The sequence below is a fragment of the Ornithorhynchus anatinus genome, chromosome 19, assembly GCF_004115215.2.
Source record: "Ornithorhynchus anatinus isolate Pmale09 chromosome 19, mOrnAna1.pri.v4, whole genome shotgun sequence".
Classification (NCBI taxonomy): Eukaryota; Metazoa; Chordata; class Mammalia; order Monotremata; family Ornithorhynchidae; genus Ornithorhynchus; species Ornithorhynchus anatinus.
This window is the reverse complement of record NC_041746.1, coordinates 24,426,495-24,450,797: the sequence shown is the minus strand read 5'-3', so window position 1 is coordinate 24,450,797 and position 24,303 is coordinate 24,426,495. Positions and strand designations below refer to the sequence as shown.

The 24,303-nt window shown below is 40.7% G+C and overlaps 1 protein-coding gene and 1 non-coding gene across 2 annotated transcripts in view; both read right to left on the bottom strand.

Moving 5' to 3' along the window:
- BCKDHB (branched chain keto acid dehydrogenase E1 subunit beta) overlaps positions 1-24,303 on the bottom strand; it is a 135,378-nt gene that overhangs the window by 60,243 nt on the left and 50,832 nt on the right. The window contains exon 9 of the mRNA XM_029047545.1: positions 4,112-4,198. Coding sequence (XP_028903378.1) covers positions 4,112-4,198 — 87 coding nt within the window. The remainder of the gene's footprint in view (positions 1-4,111; positions 4,199-24,303) is intronic.
- Positions 23,345-23,482, bottom strand: LOC114805766. The gene has a single exon (XR_003753790.1). It is a non-coding gene; the product is annotated as a small nucleolar RNA SNORA7 (small nucleolar RNA).

The following is a 24,303-nucleotide window of genomic DNA, read 5'->3' as shown; positions in this document are numbered from 1 at the left end:
CACAGCAGACAAGTGACAGAGCCAGGATTAGAACCCATGACCTTCTGACTCCCAGGCCTGTGCTCTAGGCACTACGCCATGCTGTTTCTCTGTATTGGTTTGCCCCCAGACAGCACTTAATATATACTATTACTTTTATTATGAGATTTTGAAAATGGAGTCGTCGACTATAACTAGCTATCTATCCCTCCCCCAATCTCGCTATCTTCCTCAATTTGGCATTAATTAGTTACTTGGTCAGAAAACAGTATATATTCAATGCCAATTTGTAGGACACTGTCAGGGAAGTGTTACGGAGAATGCTCTGGAACTCAAAGGACAACCACCTAATCAATCCATCTTATTTACTGAGTACTTACTGTGTACAGAGCTCTGTACTAAGCACTTGGGAGAGTACACTATTACAGAGTTGGAAGAAACTACTACTACTACTAATAATAATAATAATTGTGGTACTTGTTGAGCACTTACTATGTGTCAGGCACTGTACTAAGCTCTGGGTAGATATAAGCTAATCAGGTTGGACCCAATCTCTGTCACACATAGGGCTCACAGTTTCAGTTCCCATTTTAAAGGATGAGGAAACTGAGGCACAGAAGTGACGTGACTTGCCCAAGATCACATAGCAGACAAGTGGCGGAGCCTGGATTAGAGCCCAGGTCGTTCGGTCTCCCAGGCCTGTGCTCTATGCATTAGACCACACTGCTTCTCAAGTGTATATACATATACAATACTTTATAATATACAATTTTGTAAATTCATTCATTCATTCTTTCAATCATATTTATTGAGCACCTACTGTGTGAAGAGCATTGTGTGTGAAGAGCACCTACTGTGTGAAGAGCACTTGGAAAGTACAATTTGGCAATAAAGAGAGACGATCCCTGCCCACACTGGGCTTGTGTATGTAAGTGCCGTAGGGTTGAGGGTGGGGAAAATATAAAAAGAATAGAGATCCAAGTTCCATGTGCAGCCTAAGAAATGTTCAGTGTTCATTATGCGCAAGTTCTATGTAAGATGCTTTTAACTCTTTGAAGGAAAAACATTGTATGCAACCCTGCTCCTAAATCACACCAAAGCTTTCTTGAATAGAAATTCAGCAATCTATCTGAAAATCAATACTTTAAGAATCAGCCCCTGGAGTTAGGCTCATTGTGAGCAGGGAACCTGCTTACCACTCTGTCCTATTGTGCTCTCTTAAGTGTTTAGTATGGTGCTCTGCACACAGTAAGGGCTTAATAAATACCACGGACTGATTATTGACTGGAGTTATTAGGCTTAGACCCTTGGGGATTCACAGCTGCAACACTTGTGGTAGAAAGAAGGAGGAAAGGAAGGAAGGAGGGAGAGAGGAAGAGCAAAATTTTCTCTGTAAAAACAATTTTCACCTCTATAAAATCAGAATGGACGTGGGAGAGGAGACGTTTTAAATAAAGGTTTCCAGAATTACTCAATCATTTCTGAAACATAAATTTTTTTTCAAATCTATTAATTAAAATCTTAGTGCTATATAATGCCTAAAGCAATACTGTGCATAAAGCATATGCTCCATTAACACTGCCAAATTATAACAATAAATAGCACCTCTCAAAAAAAAAATCATTTTGCAAATTTTGTCTATTCTCTTGGTTTCAATACAAAATTCGAACTATTCGAAAACAAACGTCCCAAAGGAATAACAAGGATGTGACCCAGTGAGGAATCGAATGTCAAAAAGACTAAAGATCATTTTAAAATAAATAATTTTATGCAAATTAATAATGCTACAAATGACATATTCAGGTATCTTTATTTTTCTGGTGTTGGAATTTTTTGTATCTGTTATTAAAAGACAGAAAACCACAATCGCTTCAGTAAATGTCTACTTTTATCTACAAATTATGTTTCTCCTTCTATCAAATCTATTTCTGTAACCAGATATATTTTCCCTTTTCCACTAAATCTGCAAGGATCTTCATATGTCTCACAGCACAATCCTATATTTGGCATTGTAGTCTCCCTTACAACAACATAAATCTCTTTCATTGACACCATAGAGGGACTACAACTAGAAAACTGAGCCGGCTCTTTAATCCCTGTTCAAAATCCACGGATTCCACACTGCTTTATCTTGTCATTATATGTACTTGTCCACTTAATATTGAAACTAAAAGTTTAATTCAGATATCTTTTTAACATGAGAGCTTCTATAACTGAACGTTTCAATGCTTTGTGTCAATTCACCACTGAAATTGCATTGTTGGTTGTTTTAACAACTTTAACATGGAAAACTGTAAGATAACGTATTGGAAAAATTCTCCAGAGCTCCAAAAATTACTCACTGTACTTCCTAGAAGAGGCATTCAGATGGAGTTTCCTAGTTTTACATCCTAATTTATGCCATCTTTTTTTTCATTTCTTTCCATTTTAGTTCAAGTACAAAAGAAATTCCAGAAGCCGCAGTAGCGAAACATTTAAGTAGGAAAAAGTTAAACTCGCAATTGTCAAGTGATGCAGAAATTCTAATAAGAACATTAACTCTCCAACATTTCACATGATAGAACACTGGGGGTCGGAAAATCCAGTTTCAAATTATAATTCTCCCCCTGAAGTGCGACATGAGTGATGTCTATCTGCTTAACCTTAGGTTTTCTCCAGTGTTAAGAGTCGTAAAACAGAAAACTCTTTGGTGGGGAAGAAATGCTAGAGAAATGCAAAACATGGTATTTTTATAGATGCACAATAAAATGCACATTTGGAATTTAACTAGTTACAGAAAGTAAAGTGGCGAAAATAAATAATGTCTACAAGAATTTTCCATTTTCTTTCCCTGAATTTTGTTAACCTCTCATCCCATTATATAAGCTTTTGCATTTAATTAGCATTTACTGCAGACAAAATCAGAAATAATATTATTTTGATTTTAATATTTCATATTACTCATGAGTTCATTTTTTGTAACAACCATTGAGAGTTACAACTTCTGTTCTATTGAAACCACTCACGTTTCTCCTACCCAGACTTGAAAAAAAATTCAATAAGAATTTTATAATACAAAGTTGGTAAAAAAAAAAAATAAAGATAAATAATCTTCACATGAGGATACTGTACTAATATTTAATTTGCAAATACAGCCTTCTGTGTTCTAAGTTTTAAATCATTCCCTATTAAAAAGCACACACACCATTATGTATAAGCACAGAAAACAGATTTTTCTATAAAATACGGACATAGGGTCAAACTAAAATCTAGCCTAAGAATGAAAAAATGTCGCAAATACTTTTGAATGCACTGCAATTTTAATATCACAATGATTCATGCTAAGCTGAATCTTTAATTTGCACTATAAGAAAAAATAGATATAGGGTCAACCTAAAATCTAGTCTAAGAATGAAAAAATGTTGCAAATACTTTTGAATGCATTGCAATTTTAATATCACAGTGATTTATGCTAAACTGATATTTTAATTTGCACTACAATGTAAAAAATAATGCTCTGAAAAATCAGTTTCTGGAATGTACTACAAATGTGGATGTTTCGAGAACTGGAAATTATACAAAAAGGGAGTAAGCTTTTTTCCTCACTTAAGAGCACATACGCTTGCAGTACCCATTTCAAAATAGAATTTTTTGACCAAGTTTTTCAACCGCAGCTCTTTAGCGCCGTATACCATAAAATATTTTGGGTACACCAGGCCCTTCAAGTGCTGACTTGGAACAAACCGATCTATAATAAGTTGAAGTCTATGAAAATTTAAAATTGATTGCACAATAACTGATTTCATGACAAGCTTTATTTTTAGAAGAGATCAAAAATTCAGATTCAGAAGATTTGTGCAAAATATCAACTGTGAGCCTATTCAAATAGAACTTTAAATAAAACTGAAGTGGGTCTACTGAATCCATTTCAAGCTTTTACTTCAACACAAGGCTTTTCAGTTCTCACTCTGGAAAGATTCATTTTCCAGAATATGTAAATAGGTCATTAACTAGGAAGCCCTCAGATCCATATGGAAAACATTTATTTTCAGCAAATTCTTACCTATAGCTGTGATAAGTGTTTTTTCCCCCCTACCACTGGATACATGCCAAATTGTGAAATATTAGATCCGAGTCCCAAAAGTCACAGTACCTGAACTGTTGAACTGATCTCTGAAGCAAAGCCGCCAGTCAACGGGGCCTCGTGACTGATCAAGAGTCGTCCAGTTTTGATCACCGACTGAAAAAGAGAAGCGGATAATATGGTTTCTGAGGGGGCATCATCTCCAAATACCACAGAGCTGTAAATGTACATAAACTCATTAAAATACCAAATGTTTAACTCTAGTAATCATATTAAAAAATAAACCAAATCTCCACTGTAAAGGCTGTTAACAAATTATTACAAACTAATCATGTGCGTTATTGCATGAATGACTGAAGTAAAGCCACTACAGACTCGGAAAATCACTTTGTGCTGACAGCAACTAATGACCAAAAATGCCTATATGTCCTCTGTTTCTCAATGTGAAATTCCCTCTTTTACCTCCAAAGAAGTGACATTAAAAAACATACAAAACGACAATACTCAGTTTTAGCTGAGAAAGCATGGGTACGGAAGAAGTGATATTTTTGAGAGAAATGTTCACTTGGACACAAACGCCATTTGGAAGATGAAAACGAGGAAAAGTTAAATCTCTCCGAAGATGGAGAAACTTGCAATTAAAAACAGAGGCCTAAACGGAAAATGCCTGACACTTTTCCTAACTGAACAGTGTCGAAGAGGAAAAGAACATTTGATTGCAAAATTACAAGGGGGAACAATCAAAGAAACGGCCCTAAGGTTCCTGAATAGATCTAAAATGTCCCTGGTGTATTTTAGAAAGAGAAATTACCGTAGAAACACATCTATCTGCTGAGTTGAGACAAACAGAGATGCAGGCTCAACCTCTTTACAACTACAAATGGCGATACTAAGGCTGAAATTTTTGATAAACGGGTTTTTCTTTTCTCCAGGAAAACTTTCTCTGGGGCATTTCTGCATGTGAGCTATGAGCGCCTGCATTTTTCCAGCCACGGTCTAAGTCTGTTTGCCTCTTTCCAGAGGTGCTGTAGGGCAGAATTTTAAAGACATGACTCTGCTGTAGTTATAGCTGTCATATGCAAACACCCAAGAAGAGGTCAGTGACCTACTGAAAATTCCTCCTCGCTCCCAAAGGCATTCTAATCCCACCAAAAATAAGGATTTTTCAATCACTTCATCCATCAAAAACAAAATAAGAGACAATTGCAAGGATGAATTGCTAAGTAAAAAGAATGAGACAATAGCTAATGAACCAGCTAAAGAACAGCCCCAATCCTGGAATATTTTAGTCTGGTTTTCGCTTGTGTTTATATCTATAAACCTGCTCTCTTCGCAACTCAATCACCTCAGGGAGCCGAGTACAAGATGAAAAGCAACGAATAAAGAAAATGGTCAAAGGAGTGAGAAGCTTCACGAAAACGCCATCTGAAAGAACAGTCACCTCAAAATTTCCTACTGCTCAGCGTAGGGGGATTTTTAAAACTATGTCAGAAGTGTAGAATCTAGCTGGTGTGGTTGAGACTCAGAGAACTCTCTAAGGTAGAGGACACTGAGAGTTGGTCCATCAATCAATAGTATCGCTTGAGTCATTACGCAGAGCACTGCAATAAAAGCTTGGGAGAGTACAATAGTTAGCAGGCGCAATCCCTGCCCGCAAGGAGCTACCATCTAATGGGGCTGTTTTCCACATATGAAACTGAAGAGTAATAATAATTAGGGTATCGGCTAAACACTTACCCTGTGCTAAGCACTGTACCTAAGCACCGACGTAGGTACAAGACCATCGGGTCGGACACAGTCCAGGTCCCGCTTGGGATTCAAGATCTAAGAGGGAGGGAGAATGGGTATTTTATCCCCATTTTTCAGATAAGGAAACTGAGGCACAGCAAAGTTAAGTAGCTTGCACGAATTTACACAGGGGATGGTGGTGGGGCTGACATTAGAACCCAGGTCTGCTGCCTCCCAGGTCTGTGCTCTTTCCGCTAGGCCTCGCTGTCCCTAGACCCTGTTGCTGAGGTGGTGCGGCGAAAAGAGGAGCAATTTTTAAGGCAACCGGAGTCCCAGCCGCCGAGCCTTAATTGGCATACTGAGCTCATTGTGAGCGGGTGATGTGTCTGTTATACTGTTATATTATACCCTCCAAGCGCTTAGTACAGCTCACGGCACACAGTAAGCGCTCAATAAATCTGACTGACTGAAACAAGCCGGCCATCAAGGCCACCAGTGTAACACTGGGATAACGTGTTCGCTGCAGCTGCTATCACTTAGTTCAATCACCACACTAACTGCATTAGACATCTAGCTGGTCTTCCAGAGCAGTTCCATAAAAGAGTACATTGCAATAATCGAATTCAGACATTGCCTCCAGAAGCAATTCATATGGAGGGGTACTTCGAGGACAAAAAATGAACCGCCAACAATACCTTCAAAGGACAGGCCGAGCTTTCCTCAGTCTCTAGATATTTTCTGATCTGATGTTAGTGAATCTGCTTCAGCCCTGACCACGGTGGTTGGTATGTGGTAAGCACTTAGCAAATATTACAGTCGCTCAATAAATACCACCGACTGAATCATCATCATCACCTCAGCCCCGTTTGTCAGTTTGCTGACCGACTCCGCTGTACTGTGATACTGTACTCTCCCAAGTGCTTAGTACAGTGCTCTGCACACAGTAAATGCTCAATGTATATGATTCGTTGATTGATTTCCTTACGTCTACCGACCACTCGATAAAGAGGCTTCCTGATCAGACAACAATAATCATGGTATCTGTTAAGCACTTAGTAAATGCTAAGCAAGCTTCTAAGAACTGGAGTAGATACAGGATAATCAGATCCCACATGGGGCTCACACAGGAAGTAGGCGGGAGAACAGGTTGTGGATCCCCTTTCTGTGGATGAGGGAACTGAGGCTCAGGGAAGCGACTTGCCCAAGGTCACACAGCGGGTACATGGCGGAGCAGGGATTGGAACCCAGATCCTCTGATTCCCGGGTCCGTGCTCTTTCCACTAGATCACGAGACGCAGTTACAGAATCTAGGGTCCTAAGAGGTTCACAATTTATCAGTGCCACGGACCTATATCTTTGCATAAAGGAGAGATATATAGAGAAGGAAGCGGAATAATTTGAGAAAGTGAACATCTGGCCAGAAGATACAGTTGATTGAAGTGCCCCAGTTCTGCGGATGGTACGAAAATAACCCTCCCTGCCCATAGTAAAATGACCAGGCTCTGCCACTTTCCAACAGGGAGGAAAATTATTTTAAAAGCTGGAAAATATCTGCATTTTGCACTAGTGTCTTGGGTTACTTCTTCCTCATACTGGAAACATTATAATGAAGAAGACGTTTGCTGGGCTGTCAATCTAGTTACAGAGGAAACACTCGGGACAATGATTCTCTTAGATCGAAGCCCAAAAGTCTACTTACCTCACTCTAGGACTTGACAAGCAATCTGTTATTTTTTTCTATCTTCAAAATTTTATTGCTTTGTTTATACTAATGTCTGTCTCTGGGTCTACACTGTAAGCACGTTGTGGGTAGGGAACGTATCTGTTAATTGTTATACTGTACTCTCCCGAGCTCTTCGCACAGTGCTTTGCACACAGTAAGCACTCAATAAATACAGCCTAAGGAATGAATGAAAAAAACAAGTTGTAGCTGCCCTTCTTTTCTTCATCAAGGATTTAATACGGTCGTGTGTACTTACTGAACTGTTTCCCTTTCAGACTACATTTTCCAGCTCAACCTACCAATCCCATCAGTGCACCAAAAAATGGCACCTAAGTTCCAAGAGAATAAGGCATCTTGGATAACATCACAGCACCCTGTTAGGAACCAGGGACTCCAATTATAAGATGGGAAGGGAGGATGGGCACCCCTCTCCCCTTGCATAAAACAAATCTAACAGGCGACCAGCTTGACTGTGCGTTTGTCCAAGAGAAACCATCAAGGCTAGTTTGATCAAACTAATTGGCAAATTAAAAAGCACTTGCAGCAAAGCAAGAAATACACCGAAAATACCTGACGGCACTTTACGTCAATAGATCTGTCACAAAATCCTGCTGGTTCAACCTACAAAACCTCACTAAAACCGCACTTACGTCTCCATCCAAACTGTTACCACCTTGTTCTAACCCACCTTGATTACTGTATCAGCCTCCCCGCCTCCTGTTTCTCCCAACTCCAGTCCATACTTCACTCTCCTGCCCGGATCATTTTTCTACAAAACCATCCCATCCATGTTTCCCAGCTCCTCAAGAACCTCTTGGAGTTGCCCACCCACCTCTGCATCCTACAGAAACTCCTTACTATTGACTTTAAAGCACTGCTTTCCTACTACAACCAACCCGCACACTTCGCTCCTCTAATGCCAACTTTCTTACTGAACCTCGATCTCGTCCATCTCGCTGCCGACTTCACGCCCACATCCTGCCTCTGGCCTGGAACGTCCTCCTTCTTCACATCTGACAGACGATCACTCTCCCCACCTTCGAAGACTTAATAAAAGCACATCTCTTCCAAGAGGCTTTCCCTGACCTCACCCTCATAAGCTCTACCCCACTCCCTTCCGCACCGCCCTTGCATTTAGATTTGTACCCTTAATTCACCCTTCCCTTCAGCCCCTGAGCACTTTATGTATGTAACCGTAATTTATTTATTTATATTAATATCGGTAATCTCCCTCTAGATTGTGAGCTGGTTCTGGGCAGGGAAGATGCCTACCAACTCTGTAATATTATAATCTTCCACACGCTTAGTACACTGCTCTGCACACAGTAAGTGTTCAATAAATATAATTGAGTAACTGATTGCGACTTTGACAAACGGAGACCCACAAAAACCTGAAATGGGACATGCAGATGTGATGAGAACCATCATCACCAAGGGTACGCACTGTGTTCTGACTGTGTGCAGAGAACTGTACTGACTGCTTGGGAGCCAAAACTGAAGAGATTCAGGGAAATGCTACACATCAATCTAAAGACTTTTACTCACCCCTGAAAGAGTTGTATGGACCCAACAATCAATCAGTGGCATTTCAATCAGTCAATTGATCGTATTTATCGAGTGCTTCCTGTGTGCAGAGCACTGTACTATGCATTTGGAAGTACAAGGTTTATTTTATGCAGAGCTTTTTTAAGTTGTTGGGGGAGTATAATAGAGCAGAGAGCTCTACCCACAAATAGCTTAAAATTCATCCAACTTACCATGATGCCACTGAAAAATACAGATAGAACCTTCCTAACCACGAAGAATCTATATCCTTGAGAATTAAAATATGACTTACCATTCCTATTAAAGCCACCTCTGCCGTATGGATAATGACTAGTCTTCTGCTACTCAAAAGAACTCCCTGAATCAACAATCAACTGTTTCCATATTTATTGCATTTTAGCAACTTAAGGGCATCTTTTTATTGATTTAGAAATACCACCATCATGATAATAATGCTTATTAAGTGCTTACTATGTGTCAAGCAGTGTTCTAAGCGCAGGGTAGATTACTATCAGGTTGGATCCAGTCCCTGTGCCACATGGGTCTCACACTCTTAATCCCCACTTTACAGATGAGGTAATTGAGACCCAGAGAAGTGAAGCGAAGTGCTCGAGGTCATACAACAGACAAGGGGTGGAGTCCAGATTAGAACCTAGGTCCCTCTGACTCCTAGGCCACGCTCTATCCACTAAACCATACTGCTTCTCCTTTTCTAGTGGAAGGAGTCAGAAAGTCATGGGTTCTAATTCTGGGCTCTGCCACTTGTCTGCTGTGTGACCTTGGGTAAGTCACTTCACTTCTCTGTGCCTCAGATACCTCATCCGTAAAATGAGGATCGAGACTGTGAGCCCCATCTGGGACAGGGACCGTGTCCCACCCGATTTGCTTGTACCCACCCCAGCGCTTAACAAGTGCCATAATAATTATTACTATTATATAGAAAGCAGTTGGGGAGAACACCACTAAACTTCTCACCCCAAACTCACATTTATTTTCATTTCAATCCAACAGACAGTCCTGGAGCAATACAGCAGTGGCCTCTGGATGAATCCACTGAAATCTTAAAAGATGGCCGGGTGCCACTAGAACGACAGGTACTCGCTTGAATCATTCCTGTCCAAGTTGGATTCCTCAGTATCGCTTGAAAACCCAACCGTCAGCCAGACAGGAGGGGGAATGAGCTTCCTTCTTCGGTCCGCCTCCCACACAGATATTTAAATCTCTTCACAAACAGATTGGAAAACAACGAAGGAACTTTCAATCTCCAGAGCCAGGAAACATTGACTTAAGGTTGAATTATTCATCACCTGCTCCTGTGGGACCACGCTGTTATATAATCTCTTATTATTCCTCTCTGGATAGAGGAGGCGTCCAGGGAAATGGGTTGCCTGCCCCGATTCCTCTCTCTGAACTCTGAACTCACGGCCCCCTGGCCTTTTCTCGGCATCTCGGCCTGTGAGTTCCTAGCCTGTTTTGGGCAACCCGCGGTTCAAGCGAGGGAGGCCGCTCCCACTGTGCACCTTTCCCCGCCACTAATCAGTCTTCTCCTCAGCCACATCGGCAACGGTCAGTCCAGCCTGTTCTCTTTGCCTTGGGGAAGTCATCTGTAAAACGGGGATTGAGACGGTGAGCCCATGTGGGCCAACCTGATTTGCTTGTATCCACACCAGCGCTTACTACAGTGCTTGGCACATAGTCAGCACTTAACAAATGCTATTATTATGAGAAGCAGTGTGGCTCAGTGGAAAGAGCTCTGGCTTGGGAGCAGGAGGTCATGGGTTCTAATCCCGGCTCCTGCACTTGTCAGCTGGGTGACTTCGAGCAAGTCACTTAACTTCTCTGGGTCTCGGTTACCTCATCTGTAAAATGGGGATTAAGACTGTGAGCCCCATGTGGGACAACCTGATTACCTTGTATCCCCCCCCCCCGCTGTGAGCCCAGACACAGTTCAACCTGATTATCTTGTATCTACTTCAGGTCTTACCTCAGTGCATAGCAAATTTTTTAACAAATACTATTAATATTTTTTAAATGAGTATCAAGTGCTTTTCTCCCTCCTACTTAGACTTAAGACTGTTGTGGGACAGGGACTGGGTCTGATCTGATAAACTTATATCTATTCTAGTTCTTAGAAGAGCTTTTGGCACATAGTAAGCACTTAACAAATACCATTATTTATTTTTTATTTTATATTTCTGTTTAAAGCAATGGGATAAAAAAAGTGGGAAGATTTTCTGCAAGACTTCACACTGAAGCAATTGTTTCAGGGTGTCTACAAGAATAACACATTATCAGGTAAAGTGATGATTCCACTAAAATAAGAAGAGGGGAAAGAGGGAGAGAGGTAAAGAGAGGACAGTGGCCACGACACAGAACTGTAAACAGAATTATACACACCTTGAGAAAAAATCCGAGTTGCACAGGCCTTAGCCGCCCAGTCACTGGATATATATTTTACTGAATCTACCTCTTAAAATTTCTAACACAACCCAGCCAGAAAAACTGTTATGCGGCCATTTCAGGAGAAAATGATATAGACAGGTTGGCTGTTAACTTTACAAATGTCTGAAGGCACAGCATTGACATCAGAAAAGTAAAAACAGATTTTTTCATACTTAAAAACCTGCTATGGGGTTTTCTCAGTATTTCCCAGAACAAGTAAATTTAAGGAGTATCTTTTCTAAGCCAAGTAGCAAATGCATTAATAATTATCATCGCGATCAATACAGTCCTTCAGGACACATCCAGCAAACAGGTTCGATCCTGGTGGGCAAGGGCCTGTATCTACCAACTCCGTTGTATTTTTTTAAGGTGCTTACTATGTGTCAAGCATTGTTCTACTGTACTCTCCCAGGCCCTGATTACAGTACTTGGCACATAGTAAGCACTTAATAAATACCAGTCATTCATATTTATTGAGCACTTACTGTATGCAGAATAAAACAGAGTTGGAAAACATATTCGCTACCCACAACGAGCTTGCAGTCTACAGGGGGAGACAGACATTAATATAAATAAATGATGAATATGTGCATAAGCGCTGTGAAGCTGCGGGGTGAAAGAAAGGAAGCAAATGGAAGTGCAAAAACCACTGACTGATTGACAGAATTCTTGTTTCAGGTAAGCATACACATCCCCAACAGGTTCAATGACCAGATCTAAGAATAGGTCCCGCTTATATTCAGCTCACCAGAATCATTATGTTAAATTACTCTTAAAATAAACCACAATGCTTGAAACAGGTTTATCGGTAGAAAATAATCTGGAAATCGAATGCAGTTTTCTTTTGAAATGCTTTCCAATCCACCTTCCAAATTCTCATATCAACTGCCTGGAAATGGTTTCATTAACCATCAGAGGCAAATAAATGGTAGGATTTCTTGCCAGCAGTAGTTCAAGGATACCCGTTTTCACCACCCTCTAGCCCCAGGATCAGCACACCCCTGGAGGATTAGTAAAGCTTAAATAAAAGAAGTCATTGGCTCTAAAGAAAGACCATAAAAGTCCACCTTGGCTAACTCAACAATGATGGACTTACACTTAGTTTAGAAAAACCAAGCCCTGATGGCTTTAAAGCTTCCATGGAAAATTTGGACAGAACTAAGTGCAGTGGAAAAGAAAGTAAAAGAACCATCTCAGAAGCAGCGTGGCTTAGTGGATAGAGCACGAGCTTGTAAATCAGAAGGTCATGGGTTCTAATCCCGGCTCTGCCTCATGTCTGCTGTGACCTTGGGCAAGTCACTTTACTTCTCTGGGCCTCAGTTACCTCATCTGTAAAATGGGGATGAAGAATGTGAGCCCTATGTGGGACAGGGACTGTGTCCAACTTGAATAACTTTGATCAATCAATCGGATTTATTGAGCGCTTACTGTGTGCAGAGCACTGTATTAAGCGCTTGGAAAGCACAGTACAGAAATAAAGAGAGACAATCCCTGCCCACAATGGGCTCACAGTTTAGAGGGGATTAAACTGATTAAAGTGCCTGGTAAACAACAACTGCGTGGCAGACTTAAAACCCTCCTGCATCACGTTGCAAAGTGTATAGAACTGCTTACTTACTCTTAAGGAGAAAATTATCTAAAGGAATTTGGTCATCTACCTCATAGCCAACCTCCTTAAATAGTTCAAATTGTCCCAAAGCTGAAAACGTTAATTGAGATATCAATGGTTGTAAGAACTCATTAGTGAATAATTTGTTTCCATTTTTTTCTTCACCGAGGAAACGTTCTATAATCTTTATTAACTGCAGAAGAATAAACTGACTCTTTTTAATAAACACTGTAAATAATCCCCCTTACTAAACCAGATCTGTTGAAGCATATGAAAAATAACAATCAGTCCATCAATTGATGGTATTTATTGAGCATTTACTATGTGCAGAAGCTGTGATGAGCATAATTCAAATTTCATCCACCTTGCCTTCAGTGGAAAGCGACCACAAAACAGTCATCAAAAAGAGTTTGGATTCTTTATTGACTTGAACAACGGAAAATTGGCTCTATGTCACACTGCTTATGATGAGCATAATCTACTGTCAGAGAAAATAATGTAAACTATCATGAGTTTACAATCTCAAAAATGGCCTCCAAAGCCCAAGCATACATTTGTAAACTCTCATTTCTTTCCAACTCTGTCCATGGCACATTATTTCAAGGCCCTTTGTGAAAGCACCACATTACACTTCCAAACCAGGAAAAAATACCTGCAAATTTCAGTTTTCTATTTTAATACAAGTGTTATTATTGTTGCTAATAATAATGATGATTGCTTACCATGATAATTCATTGCTTGTTAATTGCTTACTATTTGTCAAGCACTGTTCTAAGCACTGGGATGGAAACAAGCAAATCGGGTTGGACACTGTTCCTGCCCCACATGGGCTCACAGCCTAGATCCCCATTTTACAGATGAGGCAACTGAGGTGCACAGAAATTAAGTGACTTGTCCAAGGTCACACAGCAGACAAGCGGAAGAGCCAGGATTAGAACACCAGACCTGACTCCCACGCCCATTCTCTATTCTCTAGGCCATGCTGCTTCCGCAAATTCTGTCAACCTAATGAACAGTAGGTGTACAGTTTGAAGTTGAACTGCGTCCATGTGAAGCCAAATACCTTCCTTGTACATCAATCAATCGATCAATTATATTTTTTGAGGCTTACCATATGCAGACATCTGTACTAAGTGCTTGGGGAAGTACAAAATAACAGAATTGGTAAACACACTGAGCCTACAGTCTAGAGGGGGAGACAGATATTAATATAAATAAATGAATTACCGATAGTTCATAAGGGCTTTCGGGCCGCAGGAAGGGTGAATTAAAGGAGCAGATCTGGGAGACAGAGAAGGAAGTGGGAAAAGAGGAAAAGAGGTTTTAGTCAGGGAAAGCCCCTTGGACTTAATAAGGCTCTGAAGGTGGGGAGAGCAATTGCCAGATATGAAGAAGGAGGATGTTAACTGTCCTCTGCAGGTTTTTCCATAGTTAAACCTTAGAAATTTGCAATAAAGCAGTTTTGGAAATTAATTTCTTTCCCTTTTCTCCACAAACATCTCTGTAATAAGCCTACATATTATAGTTAGGCTCAATGTATGGTTCTTGGAGTGCTGACAACAAGGGCGAACAAGATCAATCTACCAATTATAACTGCACGAGCTCTTTCACGTACAATGAACCCTTAATAATGAGAAAATGACCTTACCCGAAAGCTAGTCTGTCAGCCGGTTGGTTGTATTTTACACTGTGACTTTAAACACGTATCAAGGGTTTAATTTCTCTGTAGCCAGTTGGTTCTCAACCAAGGCGATCCTGCTCTAGGGAATGATCAAGAGTTGAAAGTATAAACATTGTTGCATTCGTGTCAGCATGGATAAATTGAGTCTATTTTCTACAATCCAGTCCAATTCTGTTCTAAAAGTGAATGACTTTTCGGACCATTATGAGAGGAACATGAAATGCAGGCTTTAGACCTGGGGAAGGTTTTACATAATTTTCAGAGTTTGGGTCATTCTGAAAAGAAAAAAAGCAGAGAGAAAAAAAAACCAAACCGTTTTGCCCCCCTGATTTTTGCCAACATTTCAGGTAAATGAAGCAACATGGCATGATGTCATTTGGGTGTAGCAAGAGAAAGGGAGTAAGCACCAAATCATACTAGTAAATAACTTAGTAAACAGATTCTCCTGTGGACTGCAAGCTCTGTTTGGGTAGGGATTGTGACTTCCCAAGTGCTCAGAATAGTGCTCCTCACACAGTAGGGCTCAACAAATACCACTGACTGATTGACTCATGGAACCAAGATGTTTATATCCTAAGTGGTCTAAAAAATACTGAATTGCAAATGGGCCCAATTTACTCCCATGGAGTAATTTGTTGTTACACTGCTCACTGACTAAAGACTGTCATCTTTCAAGAATATGCAATGTGAAGCAACTGAGAAACCACGTGGCCTCGTAGGCAGGGCAAGGGACTGGGAGACAGAAGGATCTGGGTTCTAATCCCAACTCTGCTACTTGGGCAAGTCACTTAACTTCTCTAGGCTTCAATTACCTCATCTGAAAAATGGGGATTAAGGCTGTGAGCCTCATATGGGACAGGGACTGGATCCAACCTGATTTGCTTGTATCTATCCCAACGCTTACTATGGTGCCTGGCACATAGTAAGTGCTCAACAAATGCCATTAAAAAAAGTGGCCTAATAGAAAGACCAGGGCCTCAGAGTTTGAAGATCTGAGTTCAAGCCCCAGCTCCATCACTGTCCTTCTGTGTAACCTTGGGCAGGCAACTTAACCTTTCTGGGCCTCAGTTCCCTCACCTGTAAAACAGGTAGTATATAGATGGCGAGCCCCAAGTGGGACAGAAATAATTTCCAATCACAAACTCTCGTATCTTCCCGGTGTTTAGCACATAGCTCTTATGAAGGGCCACAATTATTTACTATGCCTCTACCTATAACCATCACCATAATAATAACAAACACTGTGGACTCTCATTTATACCAGTGACTTTTGATCATTTCTTCCAGTGGAGGACAGAGAGAGCAAGGCGAACTGAATCCACAGAACTCCTCTTGAGCTAAGCCTCAACCCCTTTCTCCCATGAAATTTTTAACAAGGACTGCTAATAAGTAGCAGATTTAGCTTTTTGACTTTCGGCTCCTTTAATTTCCCCAACCAGATGGTGGAGGTGCAAATGAACACTAAAAGTGCCAAAATGTAGGCAGCCAGATGGACAAGGAAGAGAAGAAAAGGCTCTGGATAATCCACACACTAAAAGCGTCAATCACTTAATGATCAAGAGTTGACATTTCACTTGGCCAAAATTATCCAGGGGAAAATAAATCCCATTTTGATTAAACTTCTCACTTTAAGTGAGTATTTTTGAGAGTCTAGAGAATAAGTATATGCAAACACTTTGAGATATTTAACGATGGCAAGATCTCAATCACTCAATCAATCAATGGTACTTAGTGGGTGCTTACAGTGTGCAGAACACTGCACTAAGCACTTGGGAGAGTACAATATAACAGCTAGTAGAAGCTGACAGACTAGAGGGGGAGGCAGAAATTAATATAACTAAATAAGCTTCGGATGTGCACCTAAGTACTGTGGAGGCTGAGGGTGGAGTGAGCATCAAATACTAAAAGGGCATAAATCTAAGCTCCTAGGTGATGTAGAAGAGAGAGGGAAGAGGAATTAATTGGGGGAGGACTCCTGAAGATGATGTGATTTCAATAAGCTTTGAACGGGCGGAGAGTGGTGGTCTGTCTATAAAGACGGGGACGTAGACCCAGGCCAGGGGGAGGACATGGGAAATGGGTCAGCAGCAAAATAAATGAGACTGAAACACAGTGAGCAAGCTGGCGTTAGAGAAGCGAAGTGTGCGGGCTGGGAATTCAGTGAGGTAAGGCAAGAAAGGGTGAGCTAATTGAGTGATTTAAGACCTGTACCTCATCCTCTACAGTTCTGTCTAAATTTCAGCTGAAATTGAAACACTCAGGCTTACCTTATGGAAGGTCTTCCCAGACAAGTCACCGTCCCTGGAGAATATTTAAGGTAACTTTTACAGATATTAAATAAGAGTAGCACAAGTATTTACTGAGCAGCCATTTGGTGGAGAACACTACACTAAGCTCTTGGGAAGTATAGAATAAATAAGTGACACCTGCCATCTCCAAAGAGATCAAAATGATCTAAATTAAATAAAGCAGACCTTATAAATACAGCCCTCTAGATTGTAAGCTCGTTGTGGGAAGGGAATGTGTCTGTCATATCGATGAGTTGGACTCTGACAAGGGCTTAGTACACTGCTCTGCACCCAGCAAGTGCTCAATAAATATGACCGATTGATTGAGTGTTTAAGAGATTATTAATAAGTCTATAAACTCTAGAGTTGGCTGAAGGGATGATTAGCTCATGGTGTTGGGAAATTAGTCGGGGAAAGAGATGGAATTTTAGGAGGGCTTTGAATATTACTGAAATTACTTCTAAACACACCATAAAAACTTTTAAGACATACAACTGTTTCTCCAAGTATGCAGTTTAGTGAGCAAGGAATTATGTTCTTTAACAGTTTCCCTGCTGTAGGATGGGGTTACTTCTCTACAGAAGTCTATATCTGAATCAGGATTTTGCATTTTCTTTTTCCTTTCCAAAAAAAGAGAAACATCCTCACAGAATTCAATTATATAATCTGAAACACAAGATAAGCAGGTCCCATGGCTCGCAGTCTAAGTAGAACAGATACTGAATTCCCATTTTACAGATGAAGAAACTGAGGTACAGAGAAGCAGCGTGGCCTAGTGGGTAAGGTATGGGCCCGGGAGTCAGAATGTCCTGGGTTCAAATTTCAGCTCCACTGCTTGTCTGCTGAGTGACCTTGAGCAAATAACTTACCTTCTCTGTGCCTCAGGTACCTCAACTGTAAAATGGGGATTTAGACTGTGAGCCCCATATGGGACAGAGACTGTTTCCAATCCAATTTTCTTGTATCCACCGCAGCGCTTGGTAAAGTGCATATAATAAACACTTAATGAATACCACCACTTAGAACAGTGCTCGGCACATAGTAAGTGCTTAACAAATACCATAATTCTTACGAATTAAATTAAATTACAGAGCGGTTAAGTGACTTGTCCAAGGTCACACTTATGAGCCAAGTAGAGGAGCCAGGAATTAAGACCCACATCCTCTGACTCCCAGGCCCATGCTCTTTCCTCTCTTTCCGGTGAGAGTTGGATAAAACAATACCTGCCCTTAAAAGAGTTTACAGTCTTAGGGAGGAGTCTGCAAGAGCCTAGTACAAATGCTCAGTATCTAATGAGTGATTTAAAACATGCCACTTTCAACATTTTTTTTTACCAGGAAAAAGTGTTTTTAAGGAAACAATAAAAAATACGCATCTTAACCAGATATGTGTGGGCTGGTGGCAAGACACCTGATATGAAAATTATATTACAAGAATAAGCTTTGTGTATTCCTGACATCGGATAAAAAAACTAGAAAAGATGGTATATTTACATCGGTGCCTATTTCAATAACTCCAAACAGTCAACATTCGTTATTTTACTCTCACCTCCCAGTAATGATTTACAAGATGTGGGAAAACCAGTAGAACGCATCCTGCTTATTAAAAATATGGATTGATAAATAAAAAATCTGAGTCAATAAATGTCTGGGAGTTTTAATACAGAAAAAGCAATACTCCCTAGCCCCAAATAGGAACAACTCAGTTTGTGGAACACAGAAGATGTGAAGACTGTAAACATCTCTACTGTCCAATATTAGCTGTTCCTTTTTGCACCAAATTTCTCCATTTCAAAGGTTGTAAAAACTATCCTAATGTTAGCAAGCTACAATTGTACAATCAATAAACAGCCAAATATTTTCATTCATATTTAAACACTATGTTTAGATATATATTTAACATAATTACATGGTGGCTAAACAGTACCCCAATTATTACAAGGTGAATAAACAATGTTTTTTCCTCCCTCAGTTGTGTTTATTCTATGCTTTTGAACTACAGAAGCAATTCTGGTAAGGTCTTTTTGTTATTCCTAATTGAAATGCTGAGAGGCTGTAATTTTCTGAGTGTGGGTTATAATGGATCCAGGAGCAGATCATTTTAGAGAAATACAAGCTATTTCTTTAGTGTTTACCTGAGAATTTACATAGCAGATTTGATCATTTTAAAATAAGCCTCTGTAACCAAATGATCTTAGAATTATTTAAGCTTGTAATTTTCATTTAAAATGTGAAATGTCACTTAGAAAGATTTCTCAAGGCCTACCACTGATATCAACAACTCCCTCCTCCTATCAAAAAAGAAAGGCAACGTAATTCATTGAGAATGGCATTTGAAATTATAAAGGAAAACTCTTGGTGCACCTAAGGCTCCAGCCCCTTTCAGGCTGCTGCATAAAATATTCCCAGACACTACCGCTTCAAATGATATCTCCATCTCCTCCTGTTCCAGCGCAAGAATGGCTAGCCAGGTCAGAACAGTTAAATACTGCATTTTCTCACATCTTCCCACTCAACGATTTCCGCATTCCAAATTGCCACCTAACAATGTAACATTTTCCTCCTACTTCCACCCAAGACAGCGTGGACACTCTAATCTCTCCCATTACCTTATTATTCTGCCGTACCTCCCAAAGTCATCCACGTTAAGAATTTTCACTTCTACGACCACAGACAGTAGTTCTAACAAAATGCACGAACCATCTTCACTACCTGCTCAGATTTGTTTCCCCAACCTCCCAGATCTTCCGGGATAAAGAAACGCACAATTTTTTAATGATTAATTGACCACGTTATAGTTAAATCCATCGGGTATTTTTTCAGGTTCATAATGATCATTTTCTTCCACTTGGGGAAATTTTAAATAACTCATAATAGGTGTCTGCTGGGCTATAAATTACATGATAAAAACTTACTCCTTGGGTACTAATTAAGCCATACTCCATACCCTTCCACTATTCCAGACTAATTCATAAAATAAGACTTCTCTTTGAAAAGCTATGCACAAAAGGACTTAGGCAATTAACCTCAAAGAGCCTTTAGGACATCCTGACACTTTATTAATTTGCTGCTAGCACTACTGTACTTTGGTATCTGTCTCACCCACTAGATTGAAAACCCCTTGAGGGCAGGGATCACCTTTACTAACTCTCTTCTACTCTCCCAAGCACTTAGCACAATGCTCTGCACCCAGCAAGTCCTGAATTAATACTACTGATTGATTGAAGAGCCTGAAAAGGTTAACACTACCCCAAATTTAAAATATCTTTCTGACATACAAATCATTCAACAGAATTTAACTGCATGCCTTCACTTTGAAAGGCATTACAAAGTGCTTAGGGAGAGAAGCAGTGGATAGAGCATGGGCCTAGGAGTCAGAAGGATCGGGGTTCTAATCCCAGCTCTGTCACTTGTCTGCTGAGTGACCTTGGGCAAGTCACTTCACTTTTCGGAGCCTCAGTTACCTCAGCTGTAAAATGGGGATGAAGACTCTGAGCCCCATGTGAGACACGGACTGTCTACCCCAGAGCATAGCACAGTGCCTGGCACATAATAAGGGCATAGCAAATACCTTAAGAAAAGGAGAAGAAAATAAGACATATAGACAGGGTCCCTGGACCACCGGGGCTTATGATCTAAAGGGTGGGGCTTGGTGACACACAAAGGATGATCGAAATGATGAAAACAACAAAATAGAGGAAGAAAAAAAAAGCAATGCTAAAAATGAAAAAAGGCAGTGTAATTATCACTAGAGAAACAGTTTTCGGGCTTTTTTAAAAAAATCGTATCTGTTAAGCATTTACTATGTCTCAGGCACTGTACTAAGCACTGGGGTAGATAAACAGGCTAATGAGACTGGACACAGTCCAGAGTGGACACCGTCACAGTCGTAATCCCCATTTTACAGATGCTGTACCTGAGGCCCGGAGCAGTGAAGTGATTTGCCCCAGGTCACACAGCGGATAATTGGCGGAGCAGGGAGCAGGTCCTTCTGACTCCCAGGGCCGTGCTCTATCCACTAGGCCACACTGCTTCTCTGGGCCTTGTTGTTAAGTCGGCGGGGCGGTCTAGACTCCAACACCTATGACTTTCCGAACGTGCTACTGCTTAGGTAGAAATGTTGCTGCCGTGGATTCTTACATCCCCCAATCCCTCACATGCAAAACAGGGAAAGAGCCCCAACCTCCTCCCCTTCCCCCACGTAGCATCTCCCCCAGTCACCATCTCTAGCCAAGGACTATCTCCGTCACCTGACAGATCTGGTCGTAAATGTTTTCCCTTCAGTCAGTTCATGCTTTGGCCCCTAAGGAAGATTACAAAACACTGTGCGGCAAATTCAGAATATAAATCATTATCTGGGTGCAGTATCTATTATTTTAACATAACAACAATGATTGACATCTTGGAAAGGTTGGCCTACTGCTTGTTATTATAAAGACCTAAGCCACGGAAAGCTTCTTCCAGCTCTGGGAATCAAAGTCACGCCAACATCTGCAGATTAGTTAGAAAAAAAAAAGACTTAATCTGCTCTATTAATAAAAGATGTGAAATTTCCTTTGGTAATCTATTACTGTACCAGAGTGGGATTCTTTTTACAAATGGAATTCAAATAAAGAGATACTGGTCTTTTTGGACTTAAATTGTGTTCAAAGAAAGCCAGCGCTTCTTGACATGAATAGAGTTGGAATTCTTAGAGAAGCAGCGTGATCTAGTGGATAGAGTGCAGGCCTGGGAGTCAGAGGACCTGGGTTCTAATTCCAGATCTGCCACTTGTCTGCTAGGTGACTTCTTTGCACCTCAGCTTCCTCATCTGGATTTCTAGATCATGAGAAAATGAAAGCGGGTAAGCAGGTGAAAAAAAAAAAAAAACCAAAAGAGATAAATCATCATATGATCAACACCCTTCTCAATGAAACTGATTAAGTTGGAGAGGTCTGTTTGTGACTTTAGTTATTACAGTATTTGGTCCAATAAATTCCTCTGTTCAAAAGACACCCTTTTTAAGAAAGTGTTGCATAAATGCAGGGCAACCAATTTAAAATCATTCCACATTAAACCGGAGAAAGTGAGAGGGTAGAGAAGTTTTAATAAAATGGGCATCTTCTATATGCTTTCAATGAAATACTCATGCCTTACCTCTAATCAAACACATCCTGGAATTATAAAAAAAAACCATGTCGATCTTTATTTTTAAAACAGCCTGATATGTTTTCAGGTATTTAAGAAATCAACTATCCAACTTGGCAAAGATGTACAATGTTAATTTATACGATCAGTTAACACATCATTTATATATACTTCTTTAGTATATATATATATATTTGTCCTCCCTATCGGAATGTAGCTCTCTGTGATCAAGGACCTGTGGACAAGAATACGTTGAACTTAATCAAGCACTTGATGCAATATATTATAACCGGTGGGCAATCAACAAATACCATTTTACAACCACAATTGCTAGCACAGTGTTTTCACCTGCCTTCCCCAAAACTACTTCTCTAATAGGCCTACTGTTTGTAGATGAGAAGCAACAGGACCTAGTAGATAGAGCACAGGCCTGCGAGTCAGAAGGATCTGGATTGTAATTCTGCCTCTGCTGCTTGTCTGCTTGTGTCCTTGGACTAGTCACTTCACTTCTCTGGGCCTCAGTTACCTCATCTGTAAAACGGGGATTAAGACTGCGAGCCTCATGTAAGACACGGTCTGTGTCCAACCTGATTAGCTTGTATCTACCCCAGTGCTCAGTACACTGCCCAGCACAAAACAAATACCATAAAAGAAGATAAATTCCTGGGCTGAAACAGCCCTTTCCCCAGGATCTTCTTAGAAGATTCTGCTGCAAATTCTTGAGGCCCCACCCCACCCACAAAAAGAAATCTAGGTGAATAAGAATCAACCGGCAAAGTCGATAGTGTCTTAAAATTGACAGGAGCTCAAAGTCTTCATTCATTCATTCATTCAGTAGTATTTATTGAGTGCTTACTATGTGCAGAGCACTGTACTAAGCGCTTGGAATGTACAATTCAGCAACAGATAGAGACTGAACCAGCCTAGACCCTTGTCTTGTCTTATGCCATCGAATCGTTTCCGACCCATAGCGACATCAAGGACGCGTCTCTCCCGGAACGCCCCGCTCTCCATCTGCAATCGTTCCAGTAGTGGATCCATAGAGTTTTCTTGGTAAAAATCTGCAAGTGGTTTACCATTGCCACCTTCCAAGCAGTAAACTCGAGTCTACACCCTCGACTCTCTCCCATGCTGCCGCTACCCGGCACGGGGGAGTTTTGACGTGTAGCGGATGGCCTTCCACTCGCTAGCCCCTGCCCAAGCTAGGAATGGAATGGACGAGCCTCTGCTTGACTCTCCCTCCCATAGCCGAGACCGGTAGAGTTCTAGAAACTCTCCGGGTGCGACCCTGAGAGGGGAAGCCTACACCCTACAACCGAAAAAAGACTTTCACCACCAATGAAGCGATTACTACAACAACTAGGGGTGGCAACCTGCCCATTTAGATACCGAAATAAAATTCAATCCAGAAGGTCAAAACATCCTTTGAGTCACTGATGGAATTTGGGGTAACTGGGCATTTAGTAACACTCCGCAATAACAGATTACAGCATTTCAGATTAGACACTACTTCCTAATGACCCAGGATCAGAAGCAGATCTCGGGGTTTCTGGAACTGTCTTCAATCGCTCACATTTACCCAACACTGACTGTGCGCAGAGCACTGTACAGAGTGCCTGGGAGAGTACAAGAGAGTAAGCGGACACGATTCCTGCCCTCAAGAAGCATACGATCTAGTGGTGCCCAGAGATAAATGGGTATGGGACTGCAGACAAAGTGATGTTAACGGAACTGCTTCGCTCTAAAAATGTGCATTTTTTCCTGTTATCAGCTTTTAACTATTAGACAGACCGAATAAAAGGTTTCCTAGAAATCCCATGATTTCTTCTGCTTTCAAAAGACAGGATTGGTAATCATTCCTACTTTTCACCCCAAAATATCCACTACTTCCCCTTCCTCCCCCCATTTTCCCACTACTTCCAAGCAACCAGCATCTTCTGAAGTAACTCAGCAAAACTTAATACAAAAGAATTCCATTCACAGGGGGTCATGAATCATTCCGGGAGGACCTGCTAAATTTCTAAGCCATGTAATTTCTATTTAGCATAAGCATGAAATTATCATTTTTGGACTATTGGCATATGAGGCACACAGTGGAAAACATATGTCAATTTCAGAT